At 37.5% G+C, this 26344-nt stretch overlaps 3 protein-coding genes and 1 long non-coding RNA gene across 4 annotated transcripts; all 4 read right to left on the bottom strand.

Moving 5' to 3' along the window:
- Positions 1-1447: 1447 nt before the first annotated feature.
- LOC135468995 (uncharacterized) lies at positions 1448-3236 on the bottom strand. Its single transcript, XM_064747508.1, has 2 exons — positions 3086-3236; positions 1448-2609 (listed from the first exon to the last, which is right to left on the bottom strand). The coding sequence occupies exons 1-2, from the start codon at positions 3234-3236 to the stop codon at positions 2173-2175; spliced, it is 588 nt and encodes a 195-aa protein (XP_064603578.1). The 3' UTR covers positions 1448-2172.
- A 3465-nt stretch (positions 3237-6701) lies between these two features.
- LOC135468495 (protein phosphatase 1 regulatory subunit 36-like) lies at positions 6702-17902 on the bottom strand. The gene is made up of 15 exons (XM_064746777.1): positions 17894-17902; positions 17311-17436; positions 16882-16945; positions 15685-15783; positions 14872-15012; positions 13026-13068; positions 11850-11932; positions 11340-11395; positions 10400-10511; positions 10080-10109; positions 9411-9500; positions 8425-8505; positions 7693-7800; positions 7130-7167; positions 6702-6877 (listed from the first exon to the last, which is right to left on the bottom strand). Exons 1-15 carry the CDS (start codon positions 17898-17900, stop codon positions 6813-6815), a joined length of 1143 nt encoding a protein of 380 aa, XP_064602847.1. The 5' UTR covers positions 17901-17902; the 3' UTR covers positions 6702-6812.
- Positions 17903-17905: 3 nt separating this feature from the next.
- On the bottom strand, positions 17906-18806 carry LOC135468497 (uncharacterized). The gene is made up of 3 exons (XR_010444229.1): positions 18750-18806; positions 18267-18331; positions 17906-17958 (listed from the first exon to the last, which is right to left on the bottom strand). It is a non-coding gene; the product is annotated as an uncharacterized LOC135468497 (long non-coding RNA).
- A 2281-nt stretch (positions 18807-21087) lies between these two features.
- Positions 21088-26344, bottom strand: LOC135468821 (cytochrome c oxidase subunit 7A-related protein, mitochondrial-like). Its single transcript, XM_064747263.1, has 4 exons — positions 26179-26344; positions 23693-23914; positions 21671-21850; positions 21088-21442 (listed from the first exon to the last, which is right to left on the bottom strand). The coding sequence occupies exons 1-3, from the start codon at positions 26248-26250 to the stop codon at positions 21707-21709; spliced, it is 438 nt and encodes a 145-aa protein (XP_064603333.1). The 5' UTR covers positions 26251-26344; the 3' UTR covers positions 21088-21442; positions 21671-21706.

Below are 26344 nucleotides of genomic sequence, written 5' to 3'. Positions count from 1 at the left end.
AAGTACTAGCAGAGCATACGTCCTCAGCTGTGTTAATAAGGTCTGATGCTTCAGCATTGCTTTGATACGGCTATTGGAAGAGCAATAATTTATTTCTTTGACTGGTGTTTGACGTCGTTCTCCAGACGTACTTATACAATGGCAACCAGCGTTATGGTGAGAGGAAACAGGGCAGATGCCACGGGACAACTGCAACCATCTGTAAGTTGCTGACAGATCTTCCCACATATGACCGAAGGGGAAGCCAGCTTGAGCTTGATTTGAACTCACAGTGGTGAGAGGCATCTAGATCATTGTGCTACACTAGTACGCCAACCACTAGCCATGGAGGCCCCTCGGCAGCTGGTTGTCCAACCATGTTAACATGGGCTGGAATAGCAGTTAGAGTATTACTCTGATATGGCTGCTAGGAGAGCAGTAGGTTATCAGCCATGGCAACATGAACTAATACACTCTCTACTCTGATATGGCTGCTAGCGGAGCAGTAGATTATCAGCCATGGCAACATGGACTAATACACTCTTACTCTGATATGGCTGCTAGCAGAGCAGTAGGTTATCAGCCATGCAACGTGGACTAATACACTCTTACTCTAATATGGCTGCTAGCAGAGCAGTAGGTTATCAGCCATGGCAATATGGATTAATGCACTCTTACTCTGGATATGGCTGCTAGCAGAGCAAGTAGGTTATCAGCCCATGGCAACATGGATTAATACACTCTTACTCTGATATGGCTGCTAGCAGAGCAGTAGATTATTAGCCATGGCAACATGGACTTATACACTCTTACTCTGATATGGCTGGCTAAAGTAGGTCACATAAATCTCGTTTAATCTCACTTAACATGACTACAATGTACTACTAAAATACATGTATGTTTAAAAAAGTTGAGACTTCATTTCCAGAACATTATCGAGACCAACTTATCAGGTCACCCACACGACCAGGTACAGCTTCATCCATAATGATTGCAGCCCCAGTGTGGAACATTGCAGACATTTACATTGCTTTCAACACTTCCTGACAGGGCCGATAGTCACTGTTCTGGTAACCAGGAAATAATACGTACATCTCAACAGCGATGTGAATGAAGCCAGGAGATCAGCTTCACCATTGTAAATTTAGTGAGGCAGTAAAGCCAAACAACTAAATGCAGGCATCAATCCCCTTCTTTTGCCACAACGAAAAGCCACTTTCTGATCCAAACCAACATTCTGAAACTGAAAATTTTTTAATTCCAGATATTCCACGTAATCTGGGAATATGCTTCCAGCCATTTAGACTAGGATAAAGAAACCCAGGCAAAGTGACGGTATCAAATCAAAAGTTCAGACTGATAAAAAACATCACCATACATGTATGTATTGTACAGGCTGGAGGCTAGTCTTGGCCAGTCCTTGTAGAAGGATTCAATGACAATTCCTAAGTCCTAGGTATAAACTGACAGAATTGAGCCCATTTCTCCTGATTACTTGACAGATGCTTTAACCTCTTGTCCGGGATAGTAAATGCTAAATGAGCATGTACACACAAATATGATAATCCCTAAACAACGCTCAAATACTCTAACAGTACATTTTTCTTCGGGAAAAAATATTATACACAAATGAATAAAAAAAAAAAAAAAAAGATTCCAAAATGTTCCACACCGCTAAAACAATTTCAACAAATTGTGTTAGTAGTTCAAGTTTACAGTTTTGTAGTTTATTAGTACTCAGTCTTCATTTTGAATGTTGAAGTAGACCCTGACATATAAAGAAAGCACTGTACATCATATTATGATTTTAGAAACCTGAATATCCAGTGTCAAGGCACAGTTACTATTCATAGCTAATGAAAATTCATTGAGTATGTATACATGTATCAAACCACATCATGTCACATGATTATGCATGAACAGTCCATGCCAGGAGGTCCCCAGTGTGAAGCAGACTGAATTGGAGTTGGCATAATTTTGGTGTCCCAGCCGCTTTCTTTCTGGAGGGTTACATCTGTAACCGGATGGGATGTAATGCTTATCTACAGCTGGGTTCAAATACATTTCCTTCAGTCTGAAACACTTAGCAAAAGAGCAGATTAACCAAAGGTCCTTGGTTCAAACTACAACAAAGTCGCTTTGTCACACATAACCTATATGAAAACATATTAAACCCTGAATTACTGTCATCTTTCAGTCCGCTTGATCACTGCTACTTTTTTCACTGGCTTGAGGTTTCATTTCCTCCAGTTGGCTAGAAAGTTCACCTCTGCCTGTCACATTTGATAAAACATTTGCAGCAGGTATTTCATTGTTTCCTGGAATTGATTGGTCACTGTTATCCATTTGTGACTTTTCGACTTGTTTCTCCACTGCATTATCCTGCAAAAGTTCCATCAGTTCCTCTGGGTCAATAGCTATTCTGTCTGGGTGAATCCTCCGTTGAATGTATGATAAAGACGAATCATTATCAGATGTTAAAGAATCCGACACAAAGTTAGACACATAATCTTCCTTGAATTGCTCTAATCGTCTGAAGTGGTCCTCTTTTGATTTCTCCAAGGATGAAATCATATCTTTAGCAGTTGGTTCTTTCTTACTGCCACCTTTTAATTTCCTCAACTTATTCTCTGTGAACAGAAAAATTATATAGGTGCATAAAAAATAAAAAATGTATATGGCTAGATATCTCTATATACCAGAGTACTGTAAACCAAATGCTTCACTACTAATTGAGTCACGAAATTAGCCAATTAAGTATAACTCGGCGTAAAAACACCAAATAAAAAAATAATAAAATAACTTTTGCTTGAAAACAGTCCCATGAGTTGGCACTGTCAGTTAGACTTCTTCACATTCAGTGTTATTTTGTCGTGATCGATCAGTAAATATGGGATATAATGTGTCACTATAACATATATTTAGCTATTATTTCAGCACATCATAAGACAGAAATAGGAAACTCGGTTAAAATCTTTTTAAAGTAAATTTCACGTGGGCGTGTGACATTCTTCCACGTGTGCGGGTAGCCTTTGGCTGAGTAGGCGTTACCCTCGGCTCGCCGCAAGCAGCTAGTCCACTAGCGTTATTATAAAATTGTGAATACCTAAACTCTTTATGTAACGATCTGAATCAATCAAGTCGTAAAGCGGATCTTTCGGGGCATTTTCTAGCTTAACCTCTTCACCGGGATGGCTAGAAAACGCAGGTAAATCCACAAAATTGTCATCAAATCGAAGTTCATGTGGGGCCGCCATCATGTAAACAACCCTGGAAGTCTGACACTGCGCATGCCCGTGACCTTCGTTTCTGTTTACAAACAATCTGCTGACGACAGCAGCACGTGATTGTCTCATCACTAGTTTTCTTGGCAGTGACATGGCCCAAGAGACGAAACCGATCCATTCGCCCTAACTTTCCACTTGAAACACTTGTTTTCCACTGACTGTCAGTAGTTAAGAAGTGATCCAGATGATTGTCTCAGTCGAATAATTCCATTGTGGACGTACACACCGGTATTCATTCATGAAACGTTGCCGTGCGTCAGTAAGTTGGAGAACCATCAAGGAACACTAAAAAGGAAGTTTATTTAAGACTTCATTTTGCTTGGTAGATCATTGAAAATGTAATGTCACCAACGGCAGAAAATTCAGTTAACATGGGCGAATGCAGGGAAATTGTCTTGGTTCGCGACCTGAACTGTTGTTTAATTGGACTCTTCACATAACGATAGTTCATTTTTTGTGAACTGTAATGTATTCCAGGGATTTGTGTTTAGTTAAAGTTTTATGTCCGACCCCAGAACATCTCACTTATAAAATATGTCAGCTGTCAGGTTTATGGGTGGAGGAAACTGAGTGCAGATCCAGGGGAATGACTGTATTATAGTTCAGGCCTGACAAGGTATCACATTGTATAGAGCTTCTAGCTGATACCCTTCTGGCTTAAATCTGAAGGGTGAGGGAGGGCTCTGTGGCCAAGGTGGTTAGCGAAGCCAGCATGACGTGATGACTCAGGAGCCGCTCACCAATACAGGTGTTGTGAGTTCAAGTCCAACTCATGCTGGATTCCTCTCCAGCCATACGTGGGAAGGTGTTGCAGAAACTTGCAGATGGTCATGGGTTTCCTGCCACCATAATGCTGTCTGTCATCGTAAAAGTAAAATATTCTTGAGTACGGCATAAAACATCAATCAAATCCAACAGGAGCTGGATTCGAACCTGTGACCTCAGAGGTGACAGCTAGGCTACCTCAGAAACCATTAATCTGCCAGGTCAGCGATTGTCCGTGGTGAAAAGGTAGGCAAAGGGCTTGACTACAGGTAGGGACTTTATACTCTTACACTTACCCTGTGTATTGTGTAACAAAACATGTATGCAGTATGTGTAATGTACTGATGGTCTTTGGTGCTAAAAGGACATTTACCTGGATGTGTCTTGGTGTCGGGCACCTTGTAATAACAAGTACAATATATTCAAATTGCCAACAAGAGGTCACAGCTTACCTATAGTGTAGCAGATGTGGTCCCATTTGATTAATAAGCATTTAGCTACTAACAAAGAAAAAAATTCTGTTCCTTGATTTCAGATTTTCTGACATATGAAACTCTTAGGGTAAATTTGAGGCAGCATGGGTCACACGAACGCTGACCATACCTGGGGATTGTGGAACGCGATACAAACATTTTTCACACGAATACTTCCAAGGAGAAATCTTTATTTTGACTCTGGGCAGGTTACAGACTGTGCCTCGCTGGAAGCAGCCTTGCTTGATGTTCAAAGTGATAAACAGAAAATATCCATAATATGTGTACGGAAAACTGATATCAACACCATACCCCACAGCATAGCGCATTTCCAAAACTTGACCGTACTGGACCTTTCGCACAACTGCATCCAAGAGTTACCTTGGTCGATCATATATTTAAGCCAGTTACACCAGTTGAATTTGTCACACAACGAAATGTCATCTGTACCACACACAATAGGATATCTTGTTAACTTGAGGTACCTTAACCTGGACAATAATAAGCTTAAAATGTTGCCTCAGTGCCTGTTGAAATTAACCTTGCTGAAGACAGTAACTGTCTGTGGCAATCCACTTGTCTCACCACCGCAGAAAATCTGCAGTCAAGGTACCAAGGCTATTTTAACTGCTTTAGGCAGTTGTAATCACAGACAAGACATGTGGCATTCTTGGACGCCAAATGTGAACGGACAGTGGTCTGGGGTGAGACATCCCCCTTTACTGACTGAAATCTGTGTGGAGTGCATTCTGACCTATGATGTGGACTTCTTGCTCTCGGCTGCCACACCTCCAAGACTCAAGACGGAGCTGTTGGATTACCGAGAAGTCCAGAATTCTAGGATACATGTGATGAAGTGTAGTCAGTGCCACAAGTTTTTCTCAAACAGAAACTATTTTGACGTGCACAGCTGTAAATGAGAGAAATTACCATGTGCTATTTTATACTGACCAATAATTAAATTACTACAAAATTCATACATGAATGAACATTTCCTGCAAAGGATAATGTACGTTTTGGGATACTAGTTTTCTCAGTCAAAGGAAGTCCAGGGTTTACAGTATTTATGTACACCACTCTACTATGTGACAGAATGAACCCTGTGCTATTTATTTTGACCAGTCATTTTAATGTAAAGGATATACGATTTGAGTTATATTCTTGACACTATTTTGAAGTACACAGTTGTAAATGATGACAATGTAACATGTGTCCTATATGTGTCCTATATTCATGGACCTATAGTAAAACTTATGTAAATTCCTGTATTAAGAATGTATGTTTTAAATCATTTTTTTATGTCAAACTGTACTGAGGATTTACATGCAATGTTTGCTATTTATATTGACCAATAAAATGTGTAATGACAGATTGAAGGTTGTATGTTTTTCAGTGTCACGCAGTACCCACAGTTTAAACTGTTTTGACATACACAGTTGTAAATGATGACAGAATGTACCCTTTGCTATTTTTGTTAACCAATAATAAAGTTTTAGAGTGTAGGGTAACTGTAAAGGATGTACGTTTTCAGCTATTTTCTTTGTGTCAAGGCAGATCCAGGGTATACGAAATACTAATAGCAGGGGGTGGGTTTGTATAGGTCCTTGTGCATGGCAGAAAATACATATACATCTTCTGTCATCCATCCTTCTATGTATAATCCCGTGATAGATGAAGATTTAGTTTTTATATTCGATTGTTTTATGTCACACTCAGGCATTTTTGTACCTAATATGGTCAGTTTTACGGTTGGAGGAAACCAGAATGCCTGGGGTAAACCACCAACCTTTGGTAAGTTAATGACGAACTTTCCCACATGTGATGTAAATATATGCACACAATATTGGTGGAAGGCAAGTGATCTTCAATGAATGTTAGACAGTAAACAGCCACACGTGTCATCCACGTGCTTTATACTGTCACCTTGCCGCACAAGCAGTGAGAGCAGTGGTAACTGAAGAACTACCAAGAGACATTCTGGTTAAATGTATTAGACTGCTCCTTTTCCACATACGCTTGGAGAAAAGGTTGATTAATTGATAGGTATTTAATGCCGTTCTTTAGAATTTGAGGCTTTTTCTTCAGGTTTATTAGTGGAGGAAAACAGGGGTAAACAAACAACATCTACCAGGAACGGAAAGATGAAAACACACTCCAACTGCAATAATTATTTACAATAAATAAAAAATTTATCTCATTTACATTTTTATACAAGAGATGAAGAAATTGTGTACTTTTTCTTTACATACAGTCAAAATGTGAACAGATCAAACAAAAGGCTGGATCAATCTGATGTAGCATCAAGTCTTCATTCATCGTCCAATGCCTCCGTGGTTGCATGTGATACTGCAGTCTGCTGTCGACTCACTCGCTCTGTAAACACAAAGGAATATACAAAATTTTGCTTGATCTCCTTTACACAACAGAATGGCATCTCCTTTGAACGCAGCAATTTCTTGATATCATATTTACAATGCTGGGTTTTTAAACTGCCAGGGTCCACCGCAATCACATAATGCCCACCATCATGACCATTAGGCTAGTCGCTTTATGAGAAAATATATTCTTGAGTACGGTGTAAAATACCAATCAAATGAACGAGAGAGGTTACACAGCATGTCTTACCTGTTGGTGTTTTATTTGATCCAGACCCTACATCTCCCCTACAAAACACATAGCAGTGTCGCCACATAAAACTTAGTAAACACAAATTTATACAAGCATATTTATTCGGCTAAGTTCACAAAATTGACCCACAAGACATAACTACCTGAGCTGAAATTAGCCATTTTTTTTTTTTTGGGAAAAGCTCTTTATTTACATTTTAGGATTAATTTACACAGGCTTAACTGATGGCAGTTTAGATTCTGATTTATTAATTTCATTTAATGCCAAATAGTAAATATTGTCTAGAAAGTCCACCGTGGAATGTGAGTCTTTATTTGCAGTTTATTCACAGTAGAAAAAAAAAATCATGACAACCATATTTGGAATCAGCACAGAACGTCCTCTGAGACGGTGCATATTTCGTCATTTAAAGGTAGCCGTTTCTTCTAAGCGAACACAAGAACATATACACAGCTGGTCTGGACATTCCAATTTTTGCAGACATACATGTAATATTAGTACATATGGCATAGCCTGCCATACTCTGACATACACAACAAGCCACTGAGCAGTCTACTTACTGAGTGTCCCCAGAGCCGTCCTCACCCTGCTCCTCCTCATTCTCTGCCCCAACAGGTGACAAAGTCACAGGATTAAACATGCCAAGTGGCTCCCCTAGTATACCAATCCTTTAACAATAAAAATATTACAGGGTCAGGGTAATTGGTGAAGGAAACCGTGCAGTAACCATAAAGGCTATACCAGACATTTTTGATAAATGCAGTCAACAGGCATCCATTGTTTGCCATGTTTGTGTGTTTCTTTGTTAAAAACAATTCAAGAAATATTTTAATCTAAATTTTTACAATTGTATTCATAGAACTTATCGTCATTGGTGGTGCTCATCATTCATGTTTTAAAAAATGCAACTGTTTTTGTGATCGTTGTTCCTTGATAACCAAGTGAACCAAGCCCACTTTGACTCTACAATGCTCCAAAATCCGAGAGGAACAAGACATGGCGGTTTGAGCAAATTATAGACTCTCTAAATTTGTACAGATTGTTTCTGGCCAAAGACAACCTCTGGCTAAAGAATGCATACACATGTACAAAATGACAGACAAGATAACACATCATCACCATGTATTCAGGCTAATAACATTCAGTTTTAGATCAAAGACATTTCATCTAAAGTGGTCTGAGTAGAGCAGTGTGGAGCATTGGTATGAGGTAATCAGGGGAAAATCTGCTGCTGGTGACTGAACTGTGCATGATATAAATACATGTATATAGAAAGCATCAGCATTTCTTACTTGAAGGTAGTCTTGTCAATTGTCAGTCTTTCCAGTATGTCCTCATCACTCATGTCAACATCTCCGTCTGTACGCAGTGTCCTAAAACATGCAATGTTACAGTACATACTATCTGAGGACATGGCAGCATTAAGGTTAACTATCATACGAGGTACACAAATGTCATTTTAAAATGACACGAGGCCTTCACTTTCAGCCTTTGTCAAGGTCATGTATGGCAGCATTAGGGAAAAGAAGTTAAGGATGATAAACTTGGTAAACACTTTCTTTGCTAACTCTTCTCAACTACCTGTATTTGATAGCTGGAAGATCAAATATGTCTCCCTGGATAGTTTTACAGGCAAAGAAAACAGTGACGTGAAATATCTGTGATATGAAAGAACATTAAACACTGTGGAGGAAAGTAGTTCAGCTTACTTATTTAGACTTTTTTTTTTTTGATCCAGTAAATTGTGAGATCCAGTAATGGTGTGACTGGTGATGTCACATAGGGCGTATGCCACTTTACATGATAGACTGTCAGGTTTCATCAATCAAACTGACCATACGTATAGAACTATCAGTTATAGCTCCGTTATATCATGACAGTGTCTCCTACATGTAGTTTTAAGCAGGTTGATGTCAAATCTGGGAAAGTTTATAGTGAAGTCTTACTGCCATGTCTTACCAATCACTCAAAACATATATACATGTCCCTATTTAATTAATTCTTGGTCGAGCACTTATCCCGAACCACCAATCTGACACACTTTCCCACAAGTGACTTACACCCACTACTGTGAAGATATGCACACCATACTGGAAAGGTAGTTTTGAACGAACATCAGTCCGCACAAATGATCAAATGAGCGTCATCAACTACTTTTTATGAACCAAGATCACAATGAGTAGAGAGAGTAGAGTCTGCAGGTTATTGACTTGACAGAATTAATAACCAATTAAGACCCCATTCTAACATGCCTGGGTCCTGGTAGGACTATACTTACCCTGGTGGTGCAGGGTGGTGCTTATGAAACAGCCAGTGAGCCTCTTCTTTAGGGGAGGGTAAAATGGACACAATAGCTGGAGACCTTTGACTGTAACACAAGCAAAGTGTTCCAAACAAGTGCACTATCTTCTTGGACAGACAGACTATGTGAAGAACAAATTCTTGTCATGTCGGAACATTACTTACTTTATTCCACCTAAAATTTAATGTGTAAAAATGCACATTCAGAAGCACTTAAAATAACACTTTTTATGTCAACCTAAAGTTCTGATAAGAAATAATCTTATCACTTCACAACAAACTCTAAAATTGTCCAAGAAGGTGGATAAATCAATCAGAATCAAGCAAAATATGTCACTTGAAAAATGCTTAACTTCAGGTGAAAATTGTACAGTATCTTGCAGGACAATGTGTTAAAATTCAGCCAGTAATGCACCTAACTCAACAAATCTCAGTATTGGATACAGTATCTTCCCTCAAACAGCTTCCCTCCTTGAAAAAAATTTTCATTTTTCTTGTTTTGTAATGAAAACTAGACACACCTTAAATCAAACAATAAGATCAAGCAAAAGTGCAGATGTATGTTTACATTTATCTCTTTGTATATCACTCAAAGAGTAAATACTATACATGCTTAGAATTGACAACACAAGCTGACAACACTTACTTAATTATGGATTTTATGGCTGGTCGTTTTCTGGAGAAAGAAAAATAAAAAACAACAGATACAGTGTAATTCTTCAATCTTTTTGCACATGTTTGTAAGCTGTTAATTCAAGCATATTCTGAGGACATTATTCTGTGTACACTAATGCAATTATACTTTTTGTAAAGCACTGAAACTCACTTAATTTTTTGTGAAGCACTGCAACCCATTTAATTTTGATAGCCTTTGTCATAAAATACAAATTTCAACATTTCAGAAGAAAAACTAAACATGTCTAAAAAAAAAATTAAAAGCTGAAAGAATGTGAGTGGTTATGTTACCCATGTAATCGTCTATACTCTGCAGGTGTGAGTTTTTTTTCAGGTACTGGCTGGACGAGTTCCACCACCTGCTCCTCTTGACCCTCAACTGGTGGGGGTGGGGGCTTAGGCTCTGGAGAACAAAACATTCAGTACAATTAGAACACACCATGGCCACAGAGAATTTATTTATTTATTCGATTGGTGTTTTATGCCGTACTCACACATACATGGGTGACCAGCATTATGCTGGAAGGAAAACAGGCAGAACCAGGTGAAAATGAGCTGGGATTGAACTCACATTGACCGCATTGGTGGGAGACTCCTGGGGCATTGCGCTGTGCTGGCGTGCTAATACACTTGTCCATGGAGGCCCATTACAGTGATTTGAATCAAGAATCCATAACTTTTACCTTACACCATAATGGGGTGGGGGGGGGGGGGGGTGGGGGGGGGAGTGTAAACTAGAGTGCCTGCAGTAAGCTGCCATACTTTCCCAGATACCAGTTAAAAACAAAAGTATAAATGCATCAGATCCAGCAAGAGTGATGCGAATTGGACCAGGGCCAAGTGGTTTTGGCCAGGATAATGCTTTAGGTGAGCCAGCTAGGACTTCTTGACAATGAGGATCAAGGCATGATCTATGTTATAGGCATACCTTTAAGATAAATAATGTATTTTTTTTTTATCAAATTGGTATGCTAAGGGTTGTACAGAAGTCATACCACAAATAACTGAATTCCAACATGCTTCTAGATCTCTTTAGAGTGACCTCAGCAAAACATGAAAGTAGACCAAAAGTAACTTGCACAATATGCAGGTATAGTACTCTGCCACAGTGAGCTTTATGCACTTGTGGTTTTAATCTAAAACAACAATCTACCACACCCATTGTTATAACTTCCTCAAGTAGGCCTGCATGAACAGCTCACTTTGAAACAGAAAATTAAAATCACCATACCTTCAGGTGCATTCTTCACTCTTATTGCTGGGTTAAATGTGTTTGACCTCAACATCCTGAAATAGGTAGAAAAAAAAGACATGAAAACAAATCATTGCTACCCTAGCTGTCCTGCTACAGTGTAATAGGCGGCCTCTGTAGACATGTTCAAATACCCCCTCCTCAAAATGCAAATCTGGAGCAGAAATAATATAGTCTCAGTTTTTCAAGTACTACAGTAATTCATTCATCTGATCACTGTTTTGACTACATACTGAGAACTGTCTGTTTATGCGATGGCAGTCAGTATATAGGTGGAAGAAAGATTGAGTCTGCACCTTGTGTCCATTCTGGTTTGGTGTTTGGAATCACCTTTATCCAGAGGTATAATAAATGATATCTGGCAGTGAATGACATTACACTATACCATGATAAAGAAACTGGCATTCCACAAATTAAACAAGGATGACCTTAAACACCTTTTAGTACCTGCACGTTTGAACTTTTGAAGGTTACACTTGTAGCACAAACCTGCCTATCTCTTTCCGGACAACTTCAAAGTCTGGTCGTCGAAATGCAATCCACACCACAAAAGTGCAAAAAGAATAAAATGTCTGCAAGAAATATAAAGTAACATATTTTAATGATCGCACGTGAAAGCCACCTTATAACTCTTACCATAGCAAACTTAAGGCACAGTGTTACAATGCATCCCTTTGTCACGTCACAACTGCTGGTGTATATGTGTGCTCAGAATGCATACATGAAGCACAGATGCAATGCAACGTCACAGATGAAAGCGATGCGTTCTGCTGCATTTAGACCTTCCATCTAGCTCGTCCCACATTCCTCCATTAACATGAAACACTCTGTGATATGTACACTCATCAAGAGAATAAAATTACACACACTCTGTGATATGCACACTCATCAAGAGAATAAAATTACACACACTCTGTGATATGTACACTCATCAAGAGAATAAAATTACACACACTCTGTGATATGTACACTCATCAAGAGAATAAAATTACACACACTCTGTGATATGTACACTCATCAAGAGAATAAAATTACACACACTCTGTGATATGCACACTCATCAAGAGAATAAAATTATGTTGAATGTAACATGAGGGTCACTGGAATACTTTTTTTCGTGGGGAACCCTCACCAAAAAAGTAGACTGATTGAGACTGTCATACACAGATATTATCCTCTAATTATATAGTGCTAAGATCTTGAAATTAAATCAACAAAAAAGTTTGCTCATCCACTCCAACAAATACTAACTATGTCTAATACGTAAACTACAAACCGGACATAAAACACAGATTTTTGCTTCACTGCTAATTAACACTCAGAATTTCCTTAAAATTTGCTGAATTACTCGTGTATAAATCACTGTCAGAATGAAAATATCAAACAGACATGGCAATCAGAGCAGTTTGCTTTTGTTGAGAGGAGAGTGGACATACTGGACAAATTTGACATTTGACAAATGTTTTAGACATGAACTTTCCAGTATTTGTTTGTGGTGTACAGATATGTCAAGTCGGGCAAAGTTGCCCACAAAATCAGAGATATGCCATAGTCAGAGGAGAAGATACAAATATAAAAAGTTGTGAGTTACCTTAAATGATAGTGTACTAATTACTGTAATAATTATGAAAAGGGCAGGGTTAAAATGCACTTAAGATAACTCACCTCATACATGCTCCTGTCTTTGTGTGTGGACGACACACGTGATCTGAGCATTGAAAAAAAAAAGAAAAGAGATGTCATGCATACAGATGACCATTTTCGCCCAAAATATGGTTAGTAAAAATGAACTTTGAAATGCAAGCAAAAATGAAAATACTACTTTTGATGCCAACACTTAAGTTTTTTGGATAAGAAGTCAAACTTCACAAAAAACTCCTCAGTAGAGGAGGATTAATCTGGTGAAATACATGCATGTATTATGCATGTTCATTTCTTTCTACAGTCAATGGACATAAGAATTTGTCACTTCCTACTTGGCGACACCCTGTATGACATTTTTATCAGTAACTTCAACTGTTGTTTCAAGGTAAACGAAGATGTACCTTACCTCAGTATTTAGTGAGATTACCTTTCATGGGTATCACTTCTTGAATTTGACATTGAGATTTGAATCGATACTTGAGAATAAATTTCTGACGTACTCAAGAGGTATGTTTTGCTACCGGCGGTGGTTGGTCTCGATTGACCATAACCACTGCTCAAAGGTCTTGTTTCAGTCTAAGACAAATATTTCCAATGATCGGATGATTGTTCTGGCCATTCAGTAGTTTTTATTTCATTTTTTTCCATAAATTCACGAACTATGCAAGCTCTATGTGTAGATGCATGACCATCCAAGAAAATGGTGCGCTATGATACACCATAAATTATTATCAATTATATCAATATATTTCTGACCATTTACCTTACCATCCACACGCCACTAATGTTCCAACATCATTACAACAGACACAGCCCCAGATCATTAGTTTTCTTCCTCCAAGATGGCTGGTAGACAACATGGGGACTGTTGACTTCATGTTTTCTCCATACATAAATGTGATTGTCAGTCCCTATCACAACTTTCATCAGAAAATATCACAATTTTCCACTCTAGATCATTCATCCAGTTCCTCCTTTCCTTCCACCATTTTACACACATTTTCTTGTTCATCTCAAGAACCACCATTTTCTTCTTTGCACCCCGCTTGCTGTAATTTTCTTGACACAGTTTTCTGACAAAACTGATGACCCTTCCCCTCATTTAGCTTGTTGGTCACATCTGTCAAATTTAATCTTCTGTCACATTTCGCAAGCCTAATAAGAGACGTGTGATCTCTTAGTGGAAACATTTTTTCCTTCCGGTTCGGGCTTGTTTCTAACTTTATTCTCTGATGGAAATTTACTTAAAATGCTGGTAACTGTCGTCCTGGGAATCCCAAATATACATGCCAACTCTGATTTACATGGAGTATGAAATGATGCTTTTACAATCATTTTTCTTTCTCTCCCCTACTCAGCTGTTTGCCTTTCTGAACCATCTTGTCAAACAGTGTTTACAAACAAACTGTAAGAGCAGACAACGATATGACGTCATGAATGTATTTATGACAACTTATAGTCTACTTCATGTAAAAGGTTTTATTTTTTTTGATTTTTTTTTTTTGATTGGTGTTTTACGTCGTACTCAAAATATTTCACTTATACGACGGCGGCCAGCATTATTGTGGGTAAAAGGTTTGACATATTTCTATGTCTGTAAATAGAGATGAAAGTAAACACATCCACGAAGCACAATGCCGCAATGTTATGGAAGTGACAAATACTTATGTCCACTGACTTGTACAAGATTATACCTCAATAGCAGATGGTGCTTTACTATTTTGTGATCTTTGAATACCAGCTACAAGAAAACAAAGCTCTCTTAAATAAGACTCCAGGCAGACTGTGATATCAATCCTGATCTTGATTTTAACATAAAAGGTAAGTTTTCTAAATTTTAATGCAGATGACAACTGTTATAACTTACAGACCACAGGCCATGTGATGGTGAAACTTCAGTCCCAGTCCTAGCACCAGAACACAGTAGGACTTCCCTAACAGCTTGAGAGCCACCTCAACCTTACAGCACGCCTCAGCATATGCCTTTTTGTCAGACAGGCTAGGCTCTCTGCACAAACACAAACTCAACGTCAGAAAACATGTACATGTATCTACAAATGCTGGAAAGCGTACAAGAGATCAGTCCAGTTAATGGCTGATGTAGGTTTCCCAAGTGACACGAGTGAAAAAACATCTTTCTTTTCAATACACAAATCAATTCAAAGTCATAATACTTTATACAGTAATCCAACACTAGGGCAATAGTTTGTGAACATGACCACATTGTTTTCAACAATGTGGCAAATAACAGTTGAAAGCACTTTTGATGGGAAGAACTTTATACTGTATAATAATTTTAACTTTACGAAGAAGACAGCAAAGTTTATTACCAACAAGACTTGCACATGCCATTTCCTTTCAAATTCTCTAACTTACATATACATATAATAGATACAAATCAATCCAAAGTACTCTAATACTTCTACAGCTTTCAATGCAATTTATTCATATTTTTAAACTGATTTTACAGACAAAACTACATTGGCTGGATTGACAAATTTCAGGGCTTCCCAAAAAGTATAATTTTATTAGTGTACACAAAATAAAACCTTCAGAATGTGAAGCCAAAAGGTTGAAAAATTACAGTACATACCTTTCTTAAAAAAAAAAAAAAAAAAAAAAAAAAAAAACAGAATGCTGTCTGATTACAAGGAATTTGACATTGCTATCACAGACTTACATGTACATATCCTGTGGTTTGTTTTGTAGTGTCTCCTTTTCAAAGAAACAGTGGAAGTAACTTAACAAGTGCAAGAGGAAATCATCAAACTGCTCTGTGCTGTGTAAAAGAAAATAAAAAAGTATCTTAACACACACGTAACACTACAATCACTTTATCATCACATAAGGGATGGTCTGTAAATGTCACTGGTTATCTCATATTTTCCTTTATAGCATACATTTTCAGGTTTCCAAACACTAATTAAATTATTATTATAAATACACATGTAATGCAAATTTGTTAAAATTTTCTATTTGTCATTTGTGTATAGTCTGACTGTCCCATGAATATTTAATACATCAAGCAGTTTAGAAATTAAACATTTGTTGATGCCAACAATACCCAGTACTACAAAGAATACCAATACTTTTTTTCTAATACTTCTGGTGCACTTACATGATTTACAACAACAACTAGCAGCATACATGTACATGTATACAGTGAAAGTGTCACAAAATGAGTAAACAAAAATATTCAACTATTTCCTGCATGTATATTGGATGCATGACTTAATATTTAAACACACACAATTTTATATATATATATATATATATATATATATATGTATATATATATATATATATATATATATATATATATATAAAATTAAAAGTCATTTTGAAAGTGATGTTCATGTGATGGTCATATTGATGTGATACAATAAAAAGTATACATGTATACTGTTTTGGACAATTGATATAATCTCAACACATTTTGTACTTACACCGTCAAACACTAAAACAAGAAAAGATAAGGAGTTAAAAGTGAATGTAGTCCGAGACCTTTACATGTTTGTATTGGGTTACTATAACAAGCATGTTGAAATATGAAAGTAGTGGGCATGAGCATGTGCCAGTCCACATTTCAATGGAACATGAATGACTATTAAGCAATTCTAATCCAAGATACTGTACAGCCTAATGATACTGCCATAAATCTCTCAGTTAGCAACTCTGTCTCATGGCATGAGTATTTCTTACATAGCACCACACACCATCCATTAAAACTGGAATTCAGTGGAGATATATAAAGTTAAAATACCTGTATGTACATATATCAGTTAAATGTTACCCATTGCTTAAATTAAATGTACAGGCATGGTTAAATACATCTGCAAACATAAACATTTATAATTCTGTGAAACTGGCTACTTACTCATAGAGGCCTTCAAAAGGGCTTGATATCCTCTCTACCTCTGACAGCATATCAGTAGCCACAGCTTTAACAGAAGGGGACGTTCCATATTATAACATGAATGGTGATATGAAATTAAAACCATATACAGCAGCTTATTGTTCAGTACCAGTATATACAAGGTGCTTCCTGCCTCATTTGCTCATAAACACTGACAAATAATGGTTTTCTTTAAATCAAGATAACAGTAATACCATTACATGGGCTGTAAGTAAACTTGATATTTATTTACTTAAATATTAAATGGAGTAACTATATATATATGTGAACTTAATAATCCACGATTCTGTATTACATACTCATCCCCATTCTTGTCAGAACTAAACAAATGAATATCACAGATGCTTGAATTCAGTTATAAGGCTAAATTTGATTGATCATCTTACTTACATTTGATATCTCCCAGTATGACAGTTGTATGGTCTGATGTCTGTTTTATCTGGGGCCTGGGTGATTTTGCTCGATTCTCACATCCGTCCCATACCATAAGACTTATTAGCCACACTGGATGCAATCCTAAAATTCAACCCAATACAGTTCTTCAAGAAACAAAATTGTTTTTTTTCAATTTGTTATATCACAGTAGAAAAGCAACAATGATGCATATGTCACTCCTTATAAAGCACTAGATCATCTGTATATACATGTATGTAAACATGTCTGAAAAATAAGGATGATTTTGGAGATATTTTAACTATTAACACCAAACCTGTAAACACAACACAAAAAAGATTTATTTTTATTCTTACAAAATCAGTCTCATGGAAATGATAGCAGCATTATCAGGCCTATAACATGTACTCTAATCCACAAATTTAATGTCCTCTAAACCACATAAGCATATCAAAAATAATTTTTTTTTATAATAATTATTCATTCACTCATCCTACATATTTATAAAAAAAAAAAGACAACGCAGCTGCTGATATGTATATCTTTACTTGTCAATTTGTATGTATTCCTCTTTATTCACCTGTCATTTCTCTTTCCAGCATCTGTACCCTTTATTCCTCTTCTTTTTTTCTTGTTTTTCCCCACCTGTATTGGAACTGTTAGGTAAATCAGTTAAATCCTCTCACCAACCAAATTATTAAAATATTACCTAAAATTACTTTATTTATGAAGTTGAAAAATACTGCTACTTTATTAATCTTGTTAACTGCTTTAGGGCCAATGTATCGTACAGAAATCGGCACAGTAGATACACAAAAATTTGCCACATACACAATACTGCAAGTATAAGGTGATAAGACGGTAGGATAAAAACAGTATCTACTGGCTACCACAATACATAAACCAGATTTATTTTTTGTTGTAACAGGTTTAGTTCCAGTAAAAATCTTTACCTTACTAGCTCCAGACAGTTGGATTCATCTCTCCAAATCCATCGACCAGATGGTGCTAAAGGTCCCTATTAGCACGAACAAACAATTGCATAGTCAAATGAATCCTTCATCACAGTTATTAATTACATGTAATCTAGCGTCATGACGTTTCATAACTTGTACACTTGTATACATGTTAACCATCTGGGTAAATATTTGTTATACATGAAGTTCACCAGATCGATATTTACTGCTGTAATCTATATCTACAGTATGTGTACATTTTATCCCATAGCTACAGAAATACATGGATGCAATGCATTTGATTCATAACCATATAATATCCTCGTAAACTGTTGCACTGTATGACTGACAAGCTGCTCGCATATTTTGATTTATTTAATACGTAGGCCCCTATATCACTATCCATTCACAACTGCTGAATGATAAGCGTGCACACGTAACACAGTTTAACTGAACGACATATTTAATTAATGCACTCACTTGATCGAGAACCGTAGCTGTTTTTGCCATATTTTAGAAATCGCAATGTAGCCAACCCTATTAGAATTCAAGTCGGTAGAACTACGTCAAACCTTGGAAGAGGTCAAACGTACTTGTTGACGTGAAACGGCGGCCATGTTGTTTGAATGCATAGCAACAGCGATTAAAGGGAAATAACGCCCATAAACAAATCGGTTACTTCCCTTAGTCCAAGAGGGCAATATTTCGCCGTTTGATTTTCAGTTACCGCCCCCCCCCCCCCCCCCCCCCCCCCCCCCCCCCACCAACACCAACTTGTACAGAACCACACATTCTACTGGTATTCAAATAATACCAGTAGACTCGTTTCATCTGGTCTGTGTCTTTAACTGACAAGGCAGACAATCTTATGGCAAAACTTGAGTATGGTTGAGTGTGGCGAGAACACTGGATATAAGACTGATACAAGTGCATGATTTTACATTGTGAGGTTGTTAAGTAAAAGTGTTACTTCAGTGGCAAGAGAAACTAGGGTACCTATGGCCAGCACAACGGTTAAAAAAACAAAAATTTTACGATGAATACCACTAGTTAATCCCTATAAATGGAAAATCCTAAAAACAAAATCCTCAGCAGTTTCTGGAAATTTTTCGTGATATGACGTGATAATATTCCCGAATCAGGCAGAGTAAGGCAGTTATGCTGGAATGACGTCATGTGCGTTTGAAAATGATGAGCGACGTCAAGTGTTGCATGGCGTCAGACCAGGCAAAATTGGAAACGACAGAAAACTTTGTTCCTGTATTATCCTCCAAACTTGCAGGTACTGGAGCGAGTTTAACACAAGTTAAGAAAGCAATGCCAACTATCTCTATCCTTCTCATTTTACCTTGCTTTTAAGTCGGACAAGTCTTGATGCTATAGTAGTTCTTTAAGGGTGTTGACATTTTTTGTTTAGGAGACCCACATCAGGTGTTCATTGAAGTGAAATATCATATACTTCACACTACAACATCCTGTTTACCTTCTCCTCACACAAGTTAAAACAAGCTAATCAATCACCCGAGAAAACTCACTACTCATATTATTTATTGCGTAAAGAGCATCAGTGAAATCAGTCTCTCACACCAAACCCATTAAAATCGACTTTTCAAATGAACACAAACATGCTGTGTTTTAATGCAAATGTAGCATTTGACAAATCGCATCGATGGAACACAGCTTACGAAATGGATCTTTCCTATTTTTCATTCCACATGTAGAGTTCTATTTGACAAATCCCATGATATGAACGTGGCTTTACCAAAATGCTGGACCTTGTTTCAACGCATTGCTTAAGTGTTTTCAGCTAAAGTAATTTCATAAGCATATTTTTGAAGTGTTTGAACTAAGATTTTAAAACACACACCATCCTGGAATCTGGTAAGAAACTACCAACTTGAAGAGGCTATACCAGAGATATTTCGCAAAAATCAGTATTCGCCATATGAAATTAAAATTTCTGTATTTATTAACAAATGTCTTTCAGAAAATGTGAAAATCTTGCCTGGAACATACCATATTTATAGTGTTTCTAATATCTGAAAGTTATGCCACCCACTTCATAAATTTTACTAACTTTATTACCAATACCGATCAGTAACACAGGCACAGATTAGGCCGATATATTTTGATTTGATTTGATTTGATTTGATTGGTGTTTTACGCCATACTCAAGAATATTTCACTTATACGACGGCGGCCAGCATTATGGTGAGAGGAGACCGGGCAGAGCCCGGGAGAAACCCACGACCATCCGCAGGTTGCTGAAAGACCTTCCCACGTACGGCTGGAGAGGAAGCCAGCATGAGCTGGACTTGAACTCACAGCGACCGCATTGGCGAGAGACTCCTAGGTCATTACGCTGCACTAGCGCGCTAACCGACTGAGCCACGGAGGCCACCCGATATATTTTGAAAGGTAATTATTTCAGATGCTATCATATAATAGCAAAAATTTGATTCTTGGGCCAAAATCTCAGGTATAGCCTATTTAAGGTATTTATTTAACTAATGAGGTTTTGTGAAACTGGGCCTTGAATTTTTGGTGAATCTTTGAATTTTTGTGAAGATTCTTTGATTGGGGAAAGCAAACCCTATCTGGAAATATACGACAGGTGAGAAGGGAATTTTTTTTTTTTTTTTTTAAATTCAGGATAATGAAAAAGACCTTGATTACATTGAAATTAATGTTTGGAGATAACCAAAAAAGGAAATTCTGTTAAGCTCTACTTTTTGTCAATGACAGGAGAACATAACATCAGCAAATGCTATGTCAGAAACCTAGCTAAGCTCCACACCATGTAAAAATAGGAGACAAATTCAAGTTCAAATTCTTTAATATTGAGACAAACATGGGTCTACATTGAGAAAATTGTAAAGAAGAAAAACAGTTGTATGTACAAACACAATTGTATTATCCATTACAAACAACACAGATCATAAATATTGCTGATGTGGTCCTACAGCTTTTTAAGAACAGTTTGTATTTATGTTTCAATTTCATGACACATAAGTGTATCTTAATGTTCCAGTTTTGGGTGTGTCTCATTTTCCTGTTATTTTGGTTTTTTTTTCTTTTTTTTTTTTTGGCAGAAAATAGGCTGTTACAGGCAGATGGATTTTCCATTCATAACTGCTGCTTTCCTAAAACATCTAAGTAGGCTGCATCATAACCTGAAAGTAAACAAACAGGTTTCCAGTACACAACGATAATGAAATTAATGTCATGACAAATGTAATGCTATTTATAATATCACATCTCTAGCACTATCTAATTAACACTCAAATACATTGTACACATGTTTATCAAAATCAAACTCCTTTATAAATATACAACTCAAAACAATCTAATTTTATTTAAACATAAATATAAAATGAAGAACTAAGACAGCATTTACTAACTTAAATATTAAAAAATATTCCTAGGGTCCACGAGCATTAATTCTCTTTCTTGGGCACAGACATCTTGTAAATGATGTAGAATGCGTATCCTAGCCCTCCCATCATAAGGGCCATGCTTGCATAGTAACCTCCCATGTCCCGACCACCTCTCTTCATCCATACCAGCTTCCCATCATCTCTCTGTTTAAAAAAACAAAAAAAAAAACAAAAAAAAAACAAAATAAATATAAAATATGCCTTAATTAAACCAAAATACTCTAAAACAAAAAACTTAAAACCTTATAACAACTATTATGGCAGAGAGAATAACAGACAATAATGACCGACATATACAGGGTTGTCCTACTTCAAACCTTAAATTGAAACCATTCTCCAAATAAATGTACCTGTAATGTTGATACGAAAACCAAATCATCACAAGAAGGGGTATAATTTTAAACAATGATAATTGTCTTCAACTGGCCTAAACCCTGCTGGTAGGGACAAAAAGGGAACAAATTATTAACTCTTAAATGAAATGTTTCTCTCCAGATGTAATGCTAACAAGAAGAAGTTTATGAACAAAAACACAGCGCTATACCAAGGTCCCCACCTAAGAAGGAAACTCTTTTTCAAAGTCTTTCAAGGAACTAATATTCTAAATGTTCACCGAATTTCAAGGAGAATTCAGGTTGATTACAAAATTCCATGCGGAGATTAGTGGATATTATTGTAATTATATAACATAATGATACTTAACGATGAAAAATCAAACACTTTCAAGAACTCCTCCCAAAATAAACTTGTTTTCAATGACTTTCACAGTCTTAAAAAACTTATAACAAAACTGATTATTTTCAATGATCTCAGGCAACTTTGCCATATCATAATATGATCTGAAATATTGGTGTATAAAAAACAAACAATCCAGGCCTTCATGGTAGAAGTGCTTTCACACTGCAACAGCCACCCATGTTGTTGCTGAGATAAGAGAGATAGAGCATAAAAAAAATAGAAGAAAAAAAAAAGGGCAATTGTTACAGTCAATGTTTGGTTATTTGATTGAAGTTTATCATCACATTTAACATACATTTCTGCGCACATGGGAAGATCTGTCAGCAACCCTGCGGATGGTCGTGGGTTGCCCCTCGCCCTCCCCCTCCGGCTACTGCCCGGTATCTCCTACCATAACGCTGGGCGCTGTCATATAAGTCAAATAGTCTTGAGTATGGCATAAAAACACCAGTCAAATAAATAAATAATTTCTGTCATATAGCAAGCTTCTTGTAGCAGACTAGTCCCAATGTTAATTTCTGTATAGTGCTGCCTCACAGAAAACATCATGCTGAAGCCATAGGATATGATACCCCACCCACACTCATATGATGAGCACAAAAGTCAATGTAATATGAAGACTGCAATTTTGAAATCTTACATATAACTATCTTTGGCTTCAACCAGGGTGTACAATTTAAAGAGTCAGATCCTAAATAAATATTGGAGATATACAGCATATTGAAAACGAGATATTTTAAAGGAGGAGAAAACTTAAAAAAATGACACTATAGGCTGAAAAGAGCACATTTTTTTCTATCTGGTTGTGCCTGCTGCATAATTTTGCAATTTTTCCTTGCCACAGATGTAAAGCCTGAAAACGGCAAAGCTGGCATAAATTGCTGAGTCCACCAAGTCCTCCATCTTAAACACCCTGTAATTTATGCTGGGGGTGTGTTGCCTCTCAGCCAATGAGAGTCGTTAAACCTGCCAGCATGTTCGTGTAAACTCGGAACATACGTCCAACATTCCGGTTTCCCAATTGTCCAGCGGAAAACAAGCTGTACTGTTTGCTACCTTCTGGGAAGAAGAGTTCTGCGGAAAAATACAAACTGCACTTCGGCGGTTTCTGATGGCAATTCTCCTCCTAACACAGATGACTTCAGGACTAGTTCTTAGGCATACTCTTTTCAATGGTATTTGATTGATATTTAAATTTTCTTCTTTAAGAAAAATTAATCAAAGTAACACATTCTGCATGATGCTTACACAGAAAAGTTTCTGCAGTTCCATGACTTTCTTATAGCCTGGGGCATCAGGTACAAGGGCAACGTTAGCACCCCCTGCTACTCCTCCCGATGCAGCCCCCGTTGCTGAACTAGCCAGTCCACGACCAGCAGCTGGAACTACATTTTCCACAGTGGAAGAAAGTTTAACTGTTTTGCTGCTGTATGTGATTGGCCCACTGTCTCCCATGTATGGTGTCAGTCCCTGAAATAAAAACAGATATTAAAATTCTAACTACTAACAACTTCAATTTGGAACCTTGGAATCATATTTAAAGCACAATTTGTTCTTCAACTATTGAAGCATAAGGATGTTAGAACAGGAAACAGAGATAAAGCATGATTAAAATGAGAATTCTAAATGTGAAAACAATGAATGTTATCAAATCTTCTTAGCACTTTACAGAAGAGATGTTATTTTTGGGTTTTCATGCGCAAAATGCTTACGCATCATTCCATTAAAAATGTGAATTGACCTTAGCACGTAAAAATAAAATCCCAAAAATTATCATTTACAAATATTTCAATCTTTAACCCCTTTAAATCCTTATTTTACGACATATAATCTTATGTTATTCGTGATGTCAGTGTACTTCCATACAGAGACATTATTTGTACACATAAACAAACATCTATAGAGTGAAGGTTGCAGACAATGATTTACTGAGCTCAAATAGAGCTAGTATACTTCAAAATGGGGCTATATAACAATATGGTGGGTTTGCGTTGGACAGGCGGGTACCTTGCATGGAGCATAAATATTAGCAGTACAAGGGTGGAGAAAGGCAGCAAAATCCATAGCTTTATTGAAAACAGGCATTTATACTGAACAGCAGGTTCTTATTTTCTTTTGGAAAAGCTTGGCCAAGGACCCTTGTCTAAACAGCCCAAGTTACCAGCCCAATTTTTTTTTTGGCATTCAAAGATCTGTGCTGGAAGAATTTTTCAACATTACATTTAATTCAAATTTAGGTATCAACATACTTAGCCCTGGATGACAACGCTCGTACGGCCTCGTGTAGTCATGGATCAGTCTCCTTTAACCAGGTAGGATGAACCATAAAATTTCGGAAAACAGTTGATTATTAACGTACCTCGCGCATTCAGCCACTCCTTTACAAAGATTAGGGTCCTAGGGCACCTGACTGTTAAAATCCCAAGATGTCGATCATCCCATAGGTAAATACCCGTCCACTTTTATTAAAGTCCCCCTCTCTGCTGACTTTTCATTTACGAAATGGCCGTCATCTACATGGCATACATACATAGCCAGGCAGCTGGATATGAAACGGCTGACCAATACTGGCTTCATTTGTGGAGGTCAGGCATGTCAAAACAATCGCATTGTGTCCAAGTTTGGTTCCCTGATGCACTAATTGTGCCTTTAAAGTAAATGGGACTCAAACGAGCCAACACATGATTGCATAAGAACGTAAGGACTTAATAACCAGCATAACTAAAGGGGGGAATAGTTTTGTATCCAGCTGCATGGCCACGCATTCGCGCCATGTAGATGGCAGCCATTTTGTAAATGAAAAGTCAGCGCAGAGGGGAACTTTAATAACAATGGATGGATATTTACCTTTGAGATGATCGACATCTTGGGATTTTAACAGTCAGGTGCCCTAGGACCCTAAGCATTGTAAAGGAATGACTGGATGGGTGAGATAAGTTAGTAATTGACTGTTTTCCGAAATTTTACAATCCATCCTACTGGGCTTAAAGGGACAGATCCATGACTACGCAAGGCCCTACGAGCGTTGTCATCCAGGGCTAAAACACACTTAATAATGTTTATAAGAGAGAAGCTTGTGGAAATCTATGGTTCCTTGAAAGATCACATTAAACTTACATGTCCTATTTTAGGCTACACTGGAAACAATGATGTACAATCAATGGCGAGAAACTACACAACCAGCAACCTCAGAGTCAGGCACCAAATCGCCAGCAATACACGTCAACCATCTAGACCACTTGACCAACAGACCTTCCACAAAAAATAGACGGCAGTTGACTGGTAGACTTTACAGCGAACATGCATTACCCCTCTGGTGATGACAAATGACGTCACTCCCTTAGGCATGCGTGTCGAGCAACAACCTGATTTATTAAGTCACAATTTCGACACGGCACATGAGCATAAGTCACAACTGTGAATTATCTTGGATTTACCGCCCTTAAAGGCTACAGATTGTGACAAAAGTTGGCAGAAGAACTGAGAATGTCTTGGCGAACATGAGTTTTACCCTGTTAATGCATGTATTGGTTCATTTTGCACAGATTTTTGTGGAATGGAGTTTCTACACGCTAAGCTGTTTTTAAATACCACTATTTTAACCCGGAAGACTCCTCGGCTGTGATCTACGCCTAACCCCATATTAAAAGATCATAGCCGAGATCCTTGGTTATATTTATGTTGTTGTTGTTGCAGTTGTTGGAAGTGATGAACGCATGCGGAGATTTGCCCACCTGTGGCGAGTATGCCGCCATCTGAGTTGACGGTGCTAATCGATTATTCAGAGAACTGAATTTGTAAAACATGTTTGCACTGGTCTTTTCTACACCCCGTGGATAATTCGTCACTTTCTCCCGTCCAAACTGTGATGCCCTTGCGATCGCGGCTGACCTCAAAGCG

This window comes from Liolophura sinensis, chromosome 6 (genome assembly GCF_032854445.1).
Source record: "Liolophura sinensis isolate JHLJ2023 chromosome 6, CUHK_Ljap_v2, whole genome shotgun sequence".
Lineage (NCBI taxonomy): Eukaryota > Metazoa > Mollusca > Polyplacophora > Chitonida > Chitonidae > Liolophura > Liolophura sinensis.
This window is presented reverse-complemented; position numbering and strand designations above follow the sequence as displayed.

Bases quoted from the DNA above. Each gene is read 5' to 3' on its own strand.
- LOC135468821 (XM_064747263.1), bottom strand. From the start codon at position 26,250: ATGTTTTACAAATTCAGTTCTCTGAATAATCGATTAGCACCGTCAACT. The intron at 23,915-26,178 runs GTGGGCAAATCT...TTTTTATTTCAG, and splicing joins TGGCGGCATACTCGCCACAG to GGACTGACACCATACATGGG. The intron at 21,851-23,692 runs GTAAGCATCATG...TTTTTTAAACAG, and splicing joins AACTGCAGAAACTTTTCTGT to AGAGATGATGGGAAGCTGGT.
- LOC135468495 (XM_064746777.1), bottom strand. The intron at 13,069-14,871 runs GTAAGTTATAAC...TTCAATGCTCAG, and splicing joins CATCACATGGCCTGTGGTCT to ATCACGTGTGTCGTCCACAC. The intron at 6,878-7,129 runs GTAAGACATGCT...TTGTGTTTACAG, and splicing joins ATCAAATAAAACACCAACAG to AGCGAGTGAGTCGACAGCAG.
- LOC135468995 (XM_064747508.1), bottom strand. From the start codon at position 3,236: ATGGCGGCCCCACATGAACTTCGATTTGATGACAATTTTGTGGATTTA. The intron at 2,610-3,085 runs GTATTCACAATT...TTCTGTTCACAG, and splicing joins TCGTTACATAAAGAGTTTAG to AGAATAAGTTGAGGAAATTA.